This window comes from Solanum stenotomum, chromosome 3 (genome assembly GCF_019186545.1).
Source record: "Solanum stenotomum isolate F172 chromosome 3, ASM1918654v1, whole genome shotgun sequence".
In the NCBI taxonomy this organism is placed as follows: domain Eukaryota; kingdom Viridiplantae; phylum Streptophyta; class Magnoliopsida; order Solanales; family Solanaceae; genus Solanum; species Solanum stenotomum.
The window spans coordinates 32,431,930-32,451,151 of record NC_064284.1 but is presented as its reverse complement, the minus strand read 5'-3'; the positions used below and the strand labels follow the sequence as shown (position 1 = coordinate 32,451,151).

Genomic DNA, 19,222 nt, shown 5'->3' with positions numbered 1-19,222 from the left:
AGAGGTCATGGCTGAATTTTCAGAGGTCTCGAGCTTGATTTGGTCTTTTTAGGCGTTATGATTGTTCATTGCTACTTTCTAGAGTTTTGGATTAAGAAGACATCAAATTAGTGTTTTGATGGTTCCATTAAGTCTGGAATGTCGAGTTTAGTCATGTAGCATATATGGTTTGTGTGTATGGGGTTTCGAACGAATCTCTATGGTCCTTTTGGTGAATTATGTGCCTTATGTGTTGTCGGTTCTGGTGTACCTTGCGTTCGCGAGGATCACGTTAGCAATGCCCTGGTCGTGTTTGCAAGGGATCAGGAGACCTGACCCTCACATTTGCAATGGTCTTCTCACTTTCATGACCTCCACGTTAGTGAAGGCCGACTCGCGGAAGCGAGAGGTCCCTTTTTCCCGTGCTAGCTTTTTCAAAACAAAGGTCACGTTCGCGAAAGCGAACTTGAATTCGCTTTTGCGAGATCTGAGAGGATTTTTGGTCTGAAATTTCGGGGGATTTCTCTATTTTCTCTCATTTTGAGTCTTGGAAAACCCTTGGAGGCGATTTTGAAACAGATTTTTTTGTGGCGAATCATTTAGGTAAGTCTTTGTAAACCAAAACCTTCAATTACCTATTGATCATTTGTGGATTTTAACATAAAAAAATGAGATTTTTGATTGGCAAATCGACAAGGTTTTCATGAACTTGAGCTTTTAAGAAAAATGGTGATTATGAGTTGAACAGAACTCCGTTTTCGAAATGGTTTTCACAAATGGACTCCAAATGCTTTGGGTAGTTTTTGGAATCGGGTTTTTGAGTCAATTTGACCCATTCATTCAAATTGCTTGATATGAGTGTTGTTAGTACCGAAAGCTCATTGTGAAGACTTGTTTGACTAGATTGTGTTGATTTGGATATCGTTTGGAAGGGAAAACTCAAGTCTTGGATTGAATTGTGATTGACTAAGGCAAGTGAACATCTAAACCTTGTTAAAGCTTATAGAATCTTGAACTCACTTTCATGTATGTGTAGGGGAGTAATGGGAATGAGGTGATTGTGCTTGTGCATGATTTTTTGTGATTGTTGGTTGGCTCGAGTTCTACGTTGGTACACTAACTATGGATGACTCAAGTACCAAGTTGGTACACTACTATGAATGACTTAGGTACCACACTGATACACTAACTATTTGTGCTTGGGTTCCGTGAGAGGACCAGGTATGTGATTGTGGTTCCATGAGTAAATCGGACATTTGCATTGTGAAGAGAAAACCAAAAGATAAGAAAAGAGATGGAGAGAGAAAAAACACTTCATTAAAGTAAAAGATTCGAACGGAAATGAAGTGTTCTTGTGAGTTGTGATGGAGAGAGAGAAAACACTTTCTTTTGTCACGTGAGTTGTGATATTCTAGGCAACCAAATAATATTGTATTACTGTAATGTTCCTGACACTTGACATTAATGAAAAGTCTGTTTATATTTGTAACCATCTTCAGTATAAGGATTGAAATTGCTTTGCTTAATTAAAGGTTAAATGAGGAAAGTCGAATATCACATGGATTAAAATCATAATAAGATCATAACACAGGGATGAAAATAATAATTTTTCCGGCAAACAAATGGGTTAAGGGGCAGATTGTGAGAAATATATAAAAAGATATGTGAAGAATCGGTTAAACAAGTGTTGGGATATTATTCATTAGTTTGTTACACATAAATGAAGGAAGCCATACTAAGATTGCAAAATTAATTAATAAAAAAAGAAATGCAAAACATAGTTTTATTTATGGNCACGTGAGTTGTGATATTCTAGGCAGCCAAATAATATTGTATTATTGTAATGTTCCTGACGAGGTAGTGGCAAGGTCTGCGTACACTCTACCCTCCCCAGACCCCACCTAGTGGGATTCACTGGGTATGTTGTTGTTGTTGTAATGTTCCTGACACTTGACATTAATGAAAAGTCTGTTTATATTTGTAACTATCTTCAGTAAAAGGATTGAAATTGCTTTGCTTAATTAAAGGTTAAATGAGGAAAGTTGAATATTACATGGATTAAAATCATAATAAGATCATAACACAGGGACGAAAATAATAATTTTTCCGGCAAACAAATGGGTTAAGGGGCAGATTGTGAGAAATATATAAAAAGATATGTGAAGAATCGGTTAAACAAGTGTTGGGATATTATTCATTAGTTTGTTACACATAAATGAAGGAAGCCATACTAAGATTGCAAAATTAATTAATAAAAAAAGAAATGCAAAACATAGTTTTATTTATGGGTATGGAAGGGTAGCAATATGGTTATGAGCCACAGTCCCAATCCATAGCTTGCCATTTATTTCTCTAACTTCACTAACCAACTTCATAACTACACCTTTTTTATCTTGAAGAACATCAATAATTTCTCCATTTTCATTGAAGAGTGATATAACAGTGTACATTTTCATCCCCATCAATCTAGCCAGGTAACGCATCTGAATTGGTAATCTAAAGTAAATGCTTCTCATCCATGGATTGTTTATCAGGACTTCTTGTGCACGAGTTCGACAACAATCTATTGCAACCCAAAATTGACCTTTTTCGTTCACCCTTACGTTGTCTGGAAATCCTGGAAGGTTTGCAACAATCTCAACTATCCCTCTCTTTGGACCTTCTATCCAGTATTTCATCAGCCTGAACACATAACATCAAGGTATTATAATAATTATTTGTTGTCTCGGTGAATCACACGTTTAGGTGATTTACTTTTGAATTAAACAAACACTTGTAGGAGGGATGGATACCTGCAATTGGTTGTTTCAGTGAAGAGAAGAAAAGTTTGATCCTTGGATAATTGTACTCCATTAGGGAACGTCAATCCATCCAAAACAACATGAGTAGATTTCGTAGCAATATCGTACCTAAGAAGTCTACCACTGTCTTCTCCTTCTAACATTATGAGAAAATGATTCCTACATAAGAAATTTATATAATGAAAGAAGAGTAATATAAACCACTACAATTGTAGTATTTAATAAAAATGATATGTTAACCTACACTCTGTTGTATTTCTTGCTAGTGTCCGTGAAGAAGATGGAGCCATTTGTATGGATATCAAGGTCGTTGGCGAAGAGTATTCGGTTCCCTTCAACATGTGTAGCCAAGGACGTTGCCACGCCTCCTTCAGGACCCACAACTAGGAGTCCATAGTATGCATCTGCTATGTACAAATCTCCTGTCTGTTTATTGAACCTTAGCCCAAGGGGCCTGCCACATTCTGGCTCAACTCTGTATTGCTTAGGTGTTGTTGAATCTTTTCCTTTAGCACAAAGCTTCTCCGACCTTATACAGGGAGATCAATGAAATTTAAAAGAATAATACTATAGAGTATATATATATACACACTCTATCCTCCCTACTTCCTAATACAAAAATACATTGCAATTAATCCATCTTCACATGAACATATTCAATATGTCCGTCTATATAATTCAGATGCTTACCAGTTACGTGTGACGAGTGCAAATGTTTCCCAACCAGCATCTTCCCCCATCCACCGTACAATACGTCCATCAGCTAGTCCAGCATATGGTCCATGACCCAAAGTATCAAATTCTAGTGATTCAGGACCATAAATTTCATTAACAAACTCCAAATTGCCGAGGCCTAACCGGTTATTCTTGTCTCCATGCCAACTTTCCATGACTTGTTTGTATGGTGCAATGTCATTCTTCACTGGATTAAAGTCAGTCTCCCCTACTGGACTTAAACCAAATGGATCTGCCACAAGGAAAGCGAAGGCTAGTGAAATAAGAAACAAGTGAGGACGTTGTGAAACAAGCTGGCTTCTTATCAATTGGATCCTCTTCTCCATGTGAGGATCGTTGATAGGTATCGGTGGTTGGAAGGTGGGGAATATGGATGCTGAAGTTTAAAGCTGTTTAAACTGGAAATGTAAGATTTCACAATGTTATAGGATGAAGGAAGACACACAATGTTTGTGATCCAGTTGTTGTTAGAAGTAAGTTGTCCATTAGTTAGTCATGTTTTCTGCATTCTTACTTGTTATTGATAATAATGAAATCAGAAGGTGCAATCATTCATTTTTTGGTCAATTCCAATATGATAGTGAGCAGCAACCATTTGTTCTATGAGTTAGATCATCAATCAAACTACATGTTGTTAACACTCATTGAGTAAATACGATTACTTGTTTTAGATGAGAGAAGAGGAAGATGTAAAGTCAGTTCATAAAGTTAACTCTAGCATATACTATTTATATTTACATACAAATGCAATACAATAAAATGAATCTGAAAAATTAAATAAATATAGGCTGTTGGACCAGGTCTACACAAACTAAACAGATTGTGCTAAATGAACTAAGCGAGCCAAGGCCGAAATAGGAACTTGGTTTCAACATGATGTCACAACCCAAATCTGAAACTCAGCATTGTGATGCGGCATCCCTCAAATCACTACCAATTAATACAACTATCCATGCTAAACGTGATAAGACTAATAAGATAACGAGATACATATGCTGATAAGTTTAAAACAGACTAAGTCATAGAGCTACTAATCATTTTAATACATAGTACGAGATGTAGCTCGATACTGAAAGAAAGTGATAGATGGCTATTTCAGTTCACCCTTGGTTCTAGTTGAACAAACCAACCCTTCATTTGAAATTCTATTCTTGATTTTCACCCACAAGATTGAGGTAAGTGATTCTAACTTGAATCCATGATTATTTCTTGAATCTAATACTGTATTTATCATTCGAAGATGAAAGAAAAGTTAGAAACTGGGAATTTTAGATAAGGATCTCAAGTTACCTAAACTGAGTTTTCATTACTAAAAAGAGTTTAAAAAATCACGGAGTCAAAAACTACGGATTGTCGCTACAAAAAAAAGCAAAGCATATTGCGACGCTTTCCCTCGTTTTATTTTCTTTTTAATTTTTATAGAACAAACGACGAACAATGACTCTTTGTCTGTCGTTTTTTGATGGATTTTTGTGTCATATAGATAACTAAAATTTAATTATTTATTATCTATTGCGACGCCGTCCACTGCTTTTGATTAAGAAAGTAATTTATTAATTATTTAATAATGTAATTACATTTTTTTTTTTGAAAGAAGCGAGCACCGCTTTTCGTCAAAATGTTGATCAAATATTTAAAAAAAAACGATGGACAAAGCTATGTTGTTCGTCGTTTTTTCTAATATCTGGAAGGGTAAAGCCCCTTTTTTCCATTTTCTCTCTCTCTCTTCTCCTCCCTTCTTCTCTCTAAATGAGGGATTTTTCAGTTTGAATTGAAGTATTTTTTAAGTTTAAAACCTTAGAACTAATTAGAAGTTAGAACTTGAACTTTAGAATACTTGAATTTTGGATGTTTGAACTTGAATTTAGAAAACTATTGGATTGTATGATTTCTGAAGTTTAGAACTAATTTGAAATTAGAACTTCAATGTCATAAACTTGAATTATAGGACTTTGAGGTGAACTTAGAGGAATTATTAGTTTGTATTATTTTTGATCTTTAGAACTAATTAAAAGTTAGAACTTCAATGTCATGAACTTGTAACTTTAGAATTACTTGAATTTTAGGATTTGTGAACTTGAACTTAGAAAAATTATTGGACTGTATAATTTGTAAACTGTAGAACTTTAGAAATAAAACTTAGAACTTCAATGTGATGAACTTGTAACTTTAGAAATACTTGAATTTCAGGATTTATGAAGTTGAACTTTAGAAATACTTAGAATTTTAGGATTTTTGAACTTGCACTTAGAAAAATTATTGAATTATATGATTTTTAAACTTTAGAATTAATTAGAAGTTAGAACTTACAGTTTTTTTTTTTTGTTAATAAAGTCATCTATCTTATATATCAATTAAAAATTGATTGCAATAGTTAAATTATGCTCAGACCCATAGTACCCATCACCCCGGAATACTCAGACTTCTTCTGATTTTGCCAAATTTGGTCATTTCACGACAATTACCCTTAAGAAGGGTGTCACCCTTTCTATCATTGAGCAATATACGCCATTTTGCACAAACACGGGTGACTTAGACTTCACCCAATCAATCTAAACAACATGCAAGCACAACCCAATAAAATTTCAATTATTTAAAAACACACAAATTACGGGCATTCGATGATTAAAGCAATACATGCAAAATTTTTACATTAAAATCAACATTAAGACAATATATTCCTATCAGAGAGGCCCAACACACATCACTAAGATACAACCAGTGCAAATGAGTACAAAATTTCAAAAGTAAACTCGGGGTTCAGAAACCAACCTTAGATGCCGATTAAAATAGGATTGAAATGCTAGGCGGCAAAGAAATCCTAGTTCCGAGCACAAATCAACAACCAAAATACTAATGAAAAGCAAGAATATTGAGAATACTAACTTGGTGTGAGTTTGTGAAGTTTAAAAGTGAGGGAAAGTGAAGAGTTTGAAACTTTTAAAACCTTTGGCCATATATAACCGTCCAGTTCGCGACCATTCGGTGACATTAGTCGCATCCGCCGATCCACTCGGTGAAGTGCCGAATGGTCACTTACCTCGCCGATTTCTACATGACCTGCATTTTCTGGGGGGTTAAGACAACGCTCTTAATTGTGGTCGCCGACTTGCTGAACTGCTCTTGAGTTCACTAAGTTTTACAAGCTCTGAGTTGAAATTGTGTTGAGCCAAACGGCGAATCAAGTTGGGCACGCCGACCTCTTTGATGATACACCGACTGGACCATTTGCTCGCCAATATGCATTTTCCAAACACTTTCCGCATTTAAACGTGCACAACCAACACACCATGCATTATTTACAAAAACAAAACTAAAACATTTAAGGGTTTTGGGNGAGTTCACTAAGTTTTACGAGCTCTGAGTTGAAATTGTGTTGAGCCAAACAGCGAATCAAGTTGGGCACGCCGACCTCTTCGATGATACACCGACTGGACCATTTGCTCGCCAATATGCATTTTCCAAACACTTTCTGCATTTAAACGTGCACAACCAACACACCATGCATTATTTACAAAAACAAAACTAAAACATTTAAGGGTTTTGGGTTGCCTCCCAAACAACGCCTTAGTTAACGTCGTGGCACGATGCAAGTCAACACTCAAACCTCATTTTTTGGGTTAGCCATAGTATCACTAAACAACCTCTTATTTTGCTGCGAGTTGAGAAGGGTCAACGCATGACCCATAAGGTTCTCGATCAGCTGGACAGATCTGGAATGAGAACCAATCATTTACTTCATCACTTTGATGCTCTCCTTCGTTTCTTCAGCTCTCTATCCTGCCCAGTCACCTTGTGGAGAATGATTGAGAGCATTCCCTCAATGCGTTTAACCACATTGTCCTTTGGCCTTCTTCGCTCATGAGGAAGGATGTATTTATCCTTCCTTTTGCATTGGACTTCGATCTCCACCATCTTTTTGGCCAACTCATCCATTTGAGTCATTAGTGCGGCCAACATGAAGTCCTTTTCTACTTCTTGGTTCGTTTCAGCCATTTGATCGAGTAGTTGGGCTGCTATCACATATGGCTGTTTTGCAATTCATCTAGGAATGAGTTGGTCGACCAACACCTTGTTTCCGGGACCAAGACTTCTGTAGAAATAGTCAAGGAGGGCTATGTCGGGAATTTCATGAGTTGGGCCTTGAATTATCACTTCTTTAAACCTTGCCCATGACTTATGGATCCGTTCACCTTCCAATTGCTTGAAGGTTAGGATGCGATCCCGGAACATCATTACTTCTAATGGAGGAAACCCCATTAGCTCGCAAGTATTGTTCGATACACTCACCTCCCCTGCTTTAAAGTACCAACAAGCAAAACAAAATTAAAAATTAGGTAAGTAAACTACGATTAACAAAAACAAAATTCGTCTTAACCAAGAATTTTCACGTAACACCACTCCCTGACAGCGGCGCCATTTTGATTTTTACGTAATCAAGACACAACTTCCAATTCAAGTGTCTATGATCGTACAATAGTTATATAACCCAATCGAATGGGTTGGGGTCGAGTCCCAAGGGAGTGGTTCCTGAAAATTAATAGTTAAGCGCAAAAAATGCTAAAGTTAACTGTAGCAAAAACATTATCGAGTATAAACATACTAAATCTAAAAGGGATGATGCAAGCGTCAATTATTAATGGGTGTTTGTAGTTAAGTAACAACTAAAAAAATAGTAAAAATATAAGATAACGAGATAGAGAGACGAGATTCTTGGAATGCGATAGGAATACGGGATAAACTAAACTGTTGGGTACATGCTTTTGATAGTAAATTGATGAGTATTTGTGACTAGGCTAGACTTTAGTAGGGGTAAATTCTCTCTCGAGCAACTTACCCCGAATCGACTCGGTTTCTCTTGAACACCGAGTTACCGCTTTAAGCACAACCTCCACCTTAGCCCATTCACTCTCTCGAGCTGAACCCATGTCGACCCAATACCATTGGCTATCAATTTAGTAGTCTTAGTTTTACGACCTCTCTCTCTCGAGCAAGCCAAAAACTCTAAGATGAAATCGTATTTGCAACTACAACTCCATTAAGTTCATACACAACTACTATACGAAATCACATTTAAACAACAAATATACCATCAACAAGCAAGACCCAACAGATAATCTAATCCATATTCAAAAAATCACACCACAAGAATTGGGGTTTTAACTAGACATGTAAAAGAGATAAAAATCGATACCAAAAAGTGTTACCATCAAATGGATACGATAAATAAAGTCTTTAAACACGTCAAGGATGAAGATTCTTGAAGACCCACTTCCAATTTCTTGGAGTTGAAACCCTTTGAATCTTCAAGGCTCAAGAATAATGTTTCCAAAAATGTAAAAGTTGTCCTATTATAAAACTTAGTTCTCCAACAACTTGATACTAAGCGACAGATTTAAGCGGGTATTTATAGCTGTCAAAAAGTGTGTTGCGAAGGATCCACTCGGCGCAGTTAGTCCGGATTGCCGAATTACTTGGCGATCCGCCCTTTGGTCTGGTACCTCACCTTTTAGCTTTTGCCTTCAGCATCTTCGCGTTCTGAATCATTGGGCGATATGATGATGCTTCACGGAACTGTTCGGTGATTCGCCGACTACTCCCTTTCCTCGTAGACCTGACCTTTTTCTTCAGGGCTAAGCACACTGGAACATTAGGCGAGGTTGTAGGCCTTTCGGCGACACGCCTAATGGATTAGGCGATCGTTAGACCGTCTTTTCTTCCTTCTTTCAGCCACGTTTTTACTTTTTACGCGATAACGTCCATGCTTTGTCTCTCAACTCAAATACCTGAAACTTAAGGATTTTCATCAGATATAGAGACAAAAAATACATTTGAGGACACTAATTCTATCAAGATATAGCCCTAAATGAGTCCAAATTATTGACTCATCATTAATCTGGCTCTTTTACGCCTAGTATAAATCATCAGAGTGAAGGATGTTACATACAAATTTGGATCGCCATATACCATTAGAATAAAATCATAACATGAAGAAGGAAGAAAGAAGAGAAGTTTCGTAAAGTTTTGTGGCCTCTTGAATAAAAGTACAACATCTCTGTTCCCTGACCCAATGTGAGTGGCACCCATACTAACCCACCCACCATATTCACAAACATAGAACCGTGATGTTCATCACAACTTCTAGTTACTTCATCCCCGTTTTGTGGTTGTTGCTTGTCTCGTCATCACTTCTCAATCTTTGTTAATAGTGCGAATGTGAAGTGTCATTACCGATGGTTTTTTACTAGAGGAATGAAATAGAGAGAGAAGATGGAAGAGAGATACATAGGGGATACATGGAAGCACATTTTAGGAGAGAGAACGTCCATTTTTAGTGGTTTTAGAGGCTCATTTGTAATAGTAAGAATAAGTGGGTGCATGATTCCACTAATTTAACAAAAATCTTTTTTTTTTTATCAATTATCAAAATTAAGCTGAAATTTTGAAGAATTCAAGATTTAACAAGCTCATTCGGCGACATTAGTTAGGTTCGCTGAGCTCGTTCATCGAATCACCTCTTGCTTGTCATCTTGCCTTTTCATACTCTAGGTTTCAATTTTTTGAACCTCAGTTGGAAAACTCGTTTGAGTCAGCCTTTCACATTCTTTGAATTACCGAGTACCACCTCTGTTCGTCTTTCAAGCATTCGGTCTTTTTTTTACACTGTCATTTTCGGTGATGTTCAGCAAGGCCACCTTTCCCATTCAACACATCTCCTTCTCTAATGTATTTCGATGGCCTGGTTCAATAAACACAATTGTTATGCACTGTCATTTTGGGAGAGGTCGTGCTGATTAGGTGATCCACCTTTCTCGTTTGGCGATCAACGAGTAGTATCCTTAATTTTTAGTATTCTTGAGATGAGTAGTATAGTTGAATGATGAGTTCTATATTTCCGAGTATTGAGTTTTATATATTTTTATTGAGATCCTTGAGTTTATTTGTTCATTTCTATATTTCAGCATGAACACTAATTTGAGTTATAATTCTTCAGAATCTTTAAAGGAAATATTTTTGTCTTAAACTGATTCCATAAAAGGACCGATATTTCTATTATAATTATGTGGGATATGTTTATGTGTTGGTTTGTTCATGTGTTGTTGTTGTTTCATTCCATATGATTGATACTCTATGTGTTGTTGGTAATTTTTGTTATATTGTATATTGCTTTTAATTACTATTTGGTAGTTAACAGCTTCTATACATATATGATGGACCGGCTGTGTGATCCTACCCATACACAGTAGTTGTGAATTAATATTGTAATTGTTTCTTTTTTTTTTTTTGTTGTGTGGAAAATAATCTTTTAGTGGCGGATCGAAGACTCAGTTGAGAGACATCTAATTTTGAGTCTAAGAGTGAGCTTTGTCTTTCTAGCTTCCATGGATTCATCTATATTTTCTTGTCCATTTGTTCGGACATGGACTATTGACTTTAGTTATGTTTAGCTTTAGGGGTGTATCCTAGTTGGATTGTTTTAGAGTTTTTGTATGGTGACTTTTAGTTCTTAGGGGTATTTCTGCATTGGTCATATTTAGACGATTGAGTTACGTTTATGGAGATTCAATTCATTTATTTCTAAACTACTCCTTTGTTTTATATAACATACTTGGTTTTGATAAAATCGTGTTGGGTTGGTTTTGGTTTTGGTTGGTTCTCCCATCGATTTGTTTAGTATTAGTGCCATTCATGACAGCCGAGGTTGTGACAACTACTAATAATTTAGACAAAAATTATATACTAGTTTACATATATAAAGAAAGGAAGTTAATTTTAATAATATTTATTCAACAAAATAATTATCAAAATGAGATATAAGTCGGTCAAAATAGAGTGTCAACAATATGAATTGCATTAATCTAATTCTTATTTAAACTCTAAATTTAAGTGCAAAAACTAATTAATATTCTTTTTCAACTTCCAAAGAATAGTTGACTAGTTGTATTGAATTTACAATTTACCCACTTCTTTTAGATTTATTATTTAATAACTGAATTCACTTGGCAAGTTGGTATACCATCTATGTCTTATAAATATGATGACTTTTATTTTGAATCAATATACAAAAATAAAAATATTATCATTGAGATTTGAGATATAGTGACATTGTATAAAACATGAAGAAGGAATCAACTATTGTATTCACTCTTCTTTGGGTGTTGATTTTGCTTAGTAAAGTTTCTTCTCCTTTCAATCTCCTCTTCTCTCTCCCTCTCCCTCTTTCTCTCTCATTCATCTATTTTTATATGGTATTTCAATAGTTTTTTCTTCTTTATACACATATATATAGAGACATATGTCGCGTACATACACACATATATATAAAGGTTAACATTTGTGATTTGTATTACATTTGTTATATATTTACCTATTGACTCATATTATTATCGTTTGTCTCAAATATATTTTCTCCCAATAGACATTTTTTCATCATAGAAGAATGAATTTGATTTGATTGATTTAGTGGAACCCAAGTTAGAGTATTTTTGGATATTTATTAATTATTTAATGGTACGTTCAAATATGTTTAATTCCTCACCAGGGTATGCATCACATTATTACAGAGAATACATAAATAATAATTGATAGTTTAAGGTAAACTTAAATATTTTAATTGACTACATGGCTCCATCAAAGCAATTATCATAGCAAAACCTAGTATATCCATAAAAATATTATGAAATATTTTAAAACTTTTTTTCTTTAAACTTAGTTCCTAACTAAATTCTAAACGTACAAAGTAGAATATAGGAAATATAATTTCTTTATTTCCTATTCATTTGAAATTTTAAAAATAATGTATGATCAAGTGATCATAGCGATATTAATTGATTAACCTTCATCATAAAAATAGTTGAAGTAAGAAGAAATTATATATGTTTTATTTCTATGTATTGTCAATGAATTTACTTGAACTAATGACATTAACATTTATTTTTATTTTTTGTATAGGTTCACAATCATGTATAGTATTTGGAAAAGATAAAAGTATCAAACAACAATCATCTTGTCGAAATGGAATTCTAAGTTGTTCTGAGGGAATTTGTAGATGTACTGTGGAAATAAGGAGGAATGTTTCTTTCAAGAAAAACAATATTTATATGGGTAGATGTTCTTGTGGATGTAAACCACATTGTATCCTAGGACTTTGCGCATGTCCTTGTTTAAAGCAAAATTAACGTGCTGAGTCAACATTCTTTATTACAGCATTTTAGGAGACATTCAAGCAATTAGGGGACTTTCACTTAATAGTCATTTAGACTTAGGGAACTCACTTTAGCATGTTCTAGGCCTACTCGTGTCATGTGTAGATAGCATCCCTTACTACCACCTACACTTTGTAGAACCTATCCAATAACTAGAGTGCACATCCCACATGATGGGAATAGGCATTAACCAACATAGATCATATTAGCTAGGCATGAAATCCGGAGTCTACCCTACTCCGTGGAAGGTGTTCTACTGCGAAGGGTAGAACTAATAAGCAACCCATGTAGGCACATGGTTTAGGGGATATCCAAAAGAGTTCATTGTACCCTAACCTCATACTCGGAGAGGGCTACATTCTTAACCATTTCCACTCGGTGCTTAGCCTTAGTTCCCATAGAGTAATTTCATTCACATGTATGTACTAGAGAGGGCTCCATCAGTAAGTCTAGCCAGCCCATAGTACTTCTACCAAGAAGGGCACCACAAGGATCTACCCATCAAGGTTCATTAGGAGTGCTCATTGACTTTCTTAGAGAGGGTTTTCTACCGTTCCGATCCACCAACTCTAAGTCTATCATTTCACACAAGAAGAAGCTCATCACCCTAAGGTCCACCACTTCAAGGTTTTTCATTCACTTAGGAGCCTAGACTTATGGAAGGGCACCATGACTAGCTTTAGATAAAGAGCCACCATACCTCAATTGATGAAATCCCAACGAATTTTGGTGGAAGGAACCCTCAATTTGAAACCCTAGCTCTCCACTTTCTTCTTCCTTGAACTTGAGAGAACTTCAGAGAGAGAAAGTCTTTGGGAGTTTTAATTTGAAGAATGAATTAAAAAAATACCTTTAAAATGTTTTAATACGTTTTATAGTTATTTAGAAATAATATAATATATATTCAATTCTTAATTAACTTAAAAATAATATTTACGAAAATGCCCCTTGCCCACATGGACTTACCGAATAAAACTAAGGCAAAGTCCAAGGAAGCATTTAAGGTCCTTGAAGTGATACACTAGCCTTGGACCCTCCCTTGGACTTTGCCTTTGGCTTTTTAAAGCTAAGGCATATCCATAGGAGTATTCAAATGACCTACTTATATCATATATATATATATATATATATATATATATATATATATTTATTTATTTATTTATATAAAAAATAAAATAGGTTATAAATTTAATTTAGACCAAAAAGGAAATTACGAAACTACCCCTTTTTATGCCTCCCTTGGATTGCCCAAATAAAACTAAGGCAATTACAAAGGGAGCTTCTAAGGGCCTTGGAATGGTCTACCATCTGGCTAAGGCGAAGTTCAAGGGAGCTACGAAGGGCAGTGATGCCTTTCGCCTTCCTTGAACCCTCTCTTAAACTTATACTTGGTCAAATTTTTGGAAAATTTCATAACTCCAATTTATGCTTAAAGTTTTAAGATTCATACGTTAGGCTCTAGTTTCACCTATCAATTTTTAGGGTCGCTACAATTTTAGCCACTTGGAAACAATCGTCCACAAATGACACTTTAAAACATTAAGGGTAATGAATCAAGACTTCTAGCCCACAATAATCATACAAAATCAAATAACACAATATGCAATTAACTCATTAAAACACAATCATACCACATCAAGAAAACACTTAAGCATTCTCAACTAGTCAACTCATGAAATATTTTAGAAACTCATCATATATACATATAAACATGAGAGACATCATTATGAAAACTCATTTTCTCATTTAACAAGAATTCAACTTAAAACATGCATATCATAAGGAGACTATAGAAACTCATTTTCACATAAGACTCCAAAACATGCAACATGCCACTAGAAACTCTATGTCCCAAGCTTAAATAGGAATAGAAGAAAGTGTCAAGGATGTCAAAACTTACCACAACCTACTATTCAACATACCATCCCCCACTTAGGAGAAACCCATCTAGGCCATCATAAAAAACAAATAAAGATCTCATTGCAAAACAAGGAACTATGACTTACCGTCACTTTAATCTGGATTTGCTTCCTTGTTAGCTTGGAGAGCATAGAAACGATTCTTCTTTTGACCCTCGAACATATGGACCACTATAAGAAGCTTGCTTAGCATCTCTCTCTTTAGCCGCAGAGTAGGACAATCTCTCACCTTATGATCATCCTTTCCACAACCATAGCACCCATTAGTACTGGCTAGACATTTCCCAAAATGCTTCTTTCCACAAGTGGGACAAGTAGGCTTAACAAATTGCGAACTACCACCTCTCTCTTGGTTGACCTTAGGAGCACTTGAGAAATCTTGGTTAGGAGCTCTCCTCTTAAACATAGGTTGTCCTTGCTCATCGGACCTACCCCTTTTTAAATCCTTCTTCACCCTCATAAGTTTGGACTCCTCAATAGATTGAGCATACACAACAAGCCTAGAGATATTCATGTCACCATGGAGCATTGCCGTACGACACTCTTCCTTAACCAAGTCGGATACACCGGTAACAAACATACTCATGTCCTCCCTTGGATTAGACACCAATGATAGACCATATGTAGACAACAAGGTTAACTTCAAAGCATACTCCTCCATACTCATACTACCTTGCTTAAGGTTTATGAACTCCTCAATCTTACACTCCCTCTTCACAAAGGGAAAGTACTTTTCTATAAATGCTTCCTTAAACTCCTCCCATTCTATAAGACTCGCTTCAACTGGTCTATTGGCTTTCCATTGAGTGAACCAAATTTAGGCCACCTCTTTCAATTGGTAGGAAGCCAACTCCGCCTTCTCCCTAGGTGACACACCCATAACATCTACAATCTTGTAGATTTTATCCAAGAATCCTTGGGGATCTTCTCCCATTCTAGAGCCAAGAAAGATAGAAGATTCATCCTCACAATGTCTCTCATTCTTGAGGCCGCGGTACTCTCATCTCTATTCACTTAAGCCGTCATGGCTCGGGCTAAGGTTAGAAAAGCCGCCCTAATCTCCTCATTAGTCATTTCCTAGGGAACTACCGGAACCTCATTCTCTTGCTCACCTATAGGGACTTGGTCACCTTGAAGACCTTGCACACTTTGGGGAGGAAATCCCTCATCAACTATCTCCCTTTCCGCTCTCCTTTGGTTAGCTCTCGTATTCATATCCTATAAAAACAAGAGAAGGATTAGGAAAAGGACACTCATAGACCAAACTCTAAGGCACGACTTCAAGAATAATGAAAGAAGTGTAATTTCTACCGTCCTATAGCCTCTCGCTAATAGATGTGTCGCGACTCACACCGATGGACAAGACTCTACTAGATGTGGCTTTTAAGACTTTGAACCTAAGAACCATTTTCCAAAAGCTTACGCTCTGATACCAAGTTTGACACGACCCGAGAGCAACCCCAAGTCCTAACATGCGTATTCGGCCTCTCGGAGGTCTTATACGAGCCCTTAGCATTCATCACATTAGATATATAAAATAGTGCGGAATTAAGAACTCTTTAAAACAAAATCCATAAGACACAAATGTCATTTTTTAAAAAACATCTTTCAAAAGTACACAAGCGGAATATTTAGTCTCTTAGCCATCTTAGACATAAACCTGAAAACATACTAGGGACACGGCCCCTTTACAATCAAAAGAAGTCTACTAAGTCTATTACAAGAACCTTTTTATAAAACTAGAATAGAAAAGTCTTGTCCTCGACATATGAGGACATACCACAAGATCTAGGAAGAACTTCAAATCCCAAGCTTACTATAGAACCCGCTAACTTGCTGGACCCTACACTTATTGTAGAAAAAATAGAGAAAAAAATGGAATTACCACAATTAAGTACTAAGTATGATGACTATGCAAAAACATGCTGAAACGGGCATTTTTTTGAGAAATAGGTTTTCATGCCATTTTTTTATAAAACCATCATGACACAAGTATAAGAGACACATTTCAAGTCATCATCCACATATAAGACAATACCCAAGACATACTCAACTAGTACCAATGTACAATACATAAACATAATAGTCAAGTAAGTTCTTTCATCATCTTGAAACCTCTATCTCAAGTCACCCTAAGCCACACTTAACTGAGACATGAAGTGACCGCCCATACACCCTCTTCATCTACACCTAAGTGATCCTAAGGGTTACCATAGATAAGGAATTTATCATTACAATACAACGTACTATGTCAACATTCTTTATTACAGCATTTTAAGAGACATTCAAGCAATTAGGGGACTTTCACTTAATAGTCATTTAGACTTAGGGAACTCACTTTAGCATCTTCTAGGCCTACTAGTGTCATGTGTAGATAGCATCCCATACTACTACCTATACTTTGTAGAACTTATCCAATAACTATAGTGCACATCCCACATGATGGGAATAGGCATTAACCGACATAGACCATACTAGCTAGTCATGGAATCCGGAGTCTACCCTACTCCGTGGAAGGTGTTCTACTTGCCAAGGGTAGAACTAATAAGCAACCCATGTAGGCACATGGTTTAGGGGATATCCAAAGAAGTTCATTGTAACCTAACCTCATACTCGGAGAGGGCTACCTTCTTAACCATATCCACTCGGTGCTTAGCTTTAGTTCCTAAAGAGTAATTTCATTCACATGTATGTACTAGAGAGGGCTCCATCACTAAGTCTAGCCGATCCATAGTACTTCTACTAAGAAGGGCACCACAAGGATCTACCAATCAAGGTTCATTAGGATAGCTCATTGACTTTCTTAGAGAGGGTTTTATACCGTTCCGGTCCACCAACTCTAAGTCTATCATTTCACACAAGAAGAAGGTTATCACCCTAAGGTCCACCACTTCAAGGTTTTTCATTCACTTAGGAGTCTAGACTTATGGAAGGGCACCATGCTTAGGTCTACCGATTCAAGGCTTAGCCTAGAAGTCCTCTTTTATCATTCATAGAAAGGGCACCACAAGGTTCTACCGATCAAGGTTCATTCATTCTATATGCTTTCATGTAACAAGAAGGGACATCTAAGTCTACTAAGCAAGCCACAACATTACCATATAGAGACTCTTCATAGTCTAACATCATCACTTTTATTAATATTAAAAGATATCACATTTTCAATCATAATGCAATAACACTTTATACAAGATCACCTTACGTCCATAAGAATACCTTCACATAGTACAACAGCACTTCATAACTTGATAACACTTTAATTCAATAGATAATGCCCTTAAGGCCAAGTTCATAATACATTCCATAATTAAATACCTCCACCATAACTGGATCAAACAAAACAAGAGCAATTGTATCACTAATATTGGATTAGGCCAACTTACAATCCTCCAATGCCATAATCAACAACACTCAAGTCCCAACCATTTTACTTACCATAAGAGAATTCATCCATAACTTGCCCATAAGGCCACAACTCTCAATTCATCCATACATCAACAATTCATCATAGATAGATATAGAAAATTATAAGAGTCACCAATACAATCCAATCAAAAGACAATTTCATAAACTTTGAATTATAAGCAAAAGACCCACTTCATAAGCAAATTCTAGGGTTTTGTGGAAGACAAGGGTTCATAGAGTTTTTCATTGAAAAACGTTCAATCAAACATTAATAACATCATATTTAATCATTGAAACTATTTTCATGCAAGAAACCTTGATAGAATTGAGAAACAAGCTTTCTTTTTCATAACTTTTTGGAAAACTTTGAAATAGGCTCTAAAGTGAAAACTAACTTTAGATAAAGAGCCACCATACCTCAATTGATGAAATTCCAACGAAATTTGGTGGAAGGAACCCTCAATTTGAAACCCTAGCTCTCCACCTTCTTCTTCCTTGAACTTGAGAGAACTTCAGAGAGAGAAAGTCTTTAGGAGACTTAATTTGAAGAATGAATTAAAAAAAAAATACCTTTTTAATGTTTTAATACCTTATATAGTTATTTAAAAATAATATAAAACATACCCACTTCTTAATTAACTTAAAAATAATATTTACGAAAATGCTCTTTACCCACATGGACTTACCAAATAAAACTAAGTCAAAGTCCAAGGAAGCATTTAAGGTCCTTGAAGTTATCCACTAGCCTTGGACCCTCCCTTGGACTTTGCCTTTGGCTTTTTAAAGCTAAGGCATATCCATGGGAGTATTCAAATGACCTACTTATATCATATATATATATATATATATATATATATATATATATGTATATATATATATATATTAAAATAGGTTATACCCATTTAATCTATGTCACCACCCGGGATCACCCCCTAGTCGTAACCGGCGTACTCGACCTCGAAGAGGTCTAATACAAGCCTCTTAGCATTCATTCATCGCATAGACACTAAAACCATAAGGAATTAAAAACTTTCTTTACCAAGAAAACATTTCATTAAAAAAAAATAATAGCAAGCGGAAGACTTTCTAGACTTTATACATGATGTCTCAAAACCATCTAATACTTTAGAGTACAAAATTCGGGACCAATCCCATACACAACTTAAACAATACTAAA

The 19,222-nt window shown here is 35.7% G+C and overlaps 1 protein-coding gene across 1 annotated transcript; it reads right to left on the bottom strand.

The window, feature by feature from the left end:
• Positions 1 to 2,138: 2,138 nt before the first annotated feature.
• Positions 2,139 to 3,896, bottom strand: LOC125859774 (protein STRICTOSIDINE SYNTHASE-LIKE 13). The gene is made up of 4 exons (XM_049539587.1): positions 3,471 to 3,896; positions 3,025 to 3,309; positions 2,772 to 2,939; positions 2,139 to 2,661 (listed from the first exon to the last, which is right to left on the bottom strand). Exons 1-4 carry the CDS (start codon positions 3,839 to 3,841, stop codon positions 2,262 to 2,264), a joined length of 1,224 nt encoding a protein of 407 aa, XP_049395544.1. The 5' UTR covers positions 3,842 to 3,896; the 3' UTR covers positions 2,139 to 2,261.
• Positions 3,897 to 19,222: the final 15,326 nt, after the last annotated feature.

Excerpts from the sequence above, each read along its gene's own strand:
- LOC125859774 (XM_049539587.1), bottom strand. The coding sequence starts at position 3,841 with ATGGAGAAGAGGATCCAATTGATAAGAAGCCAGCTTGTTTCACAACGT. Across the intron at positions 2,940-3,024 it reads AGCAAGAAATACAACAGAGT|GAATCATTTTCTCATAATGT; the intron begins GTAGGTTAACAT and ends TTTCTTATGTAG. Across the intron at positions 2,662-2,771 it reads ACTGAAACAACCAATTGCAG|GCTGATGAAATACTGGATAG; the intron begins GTATCCATCCCT and ends TTATGTGTTCAG.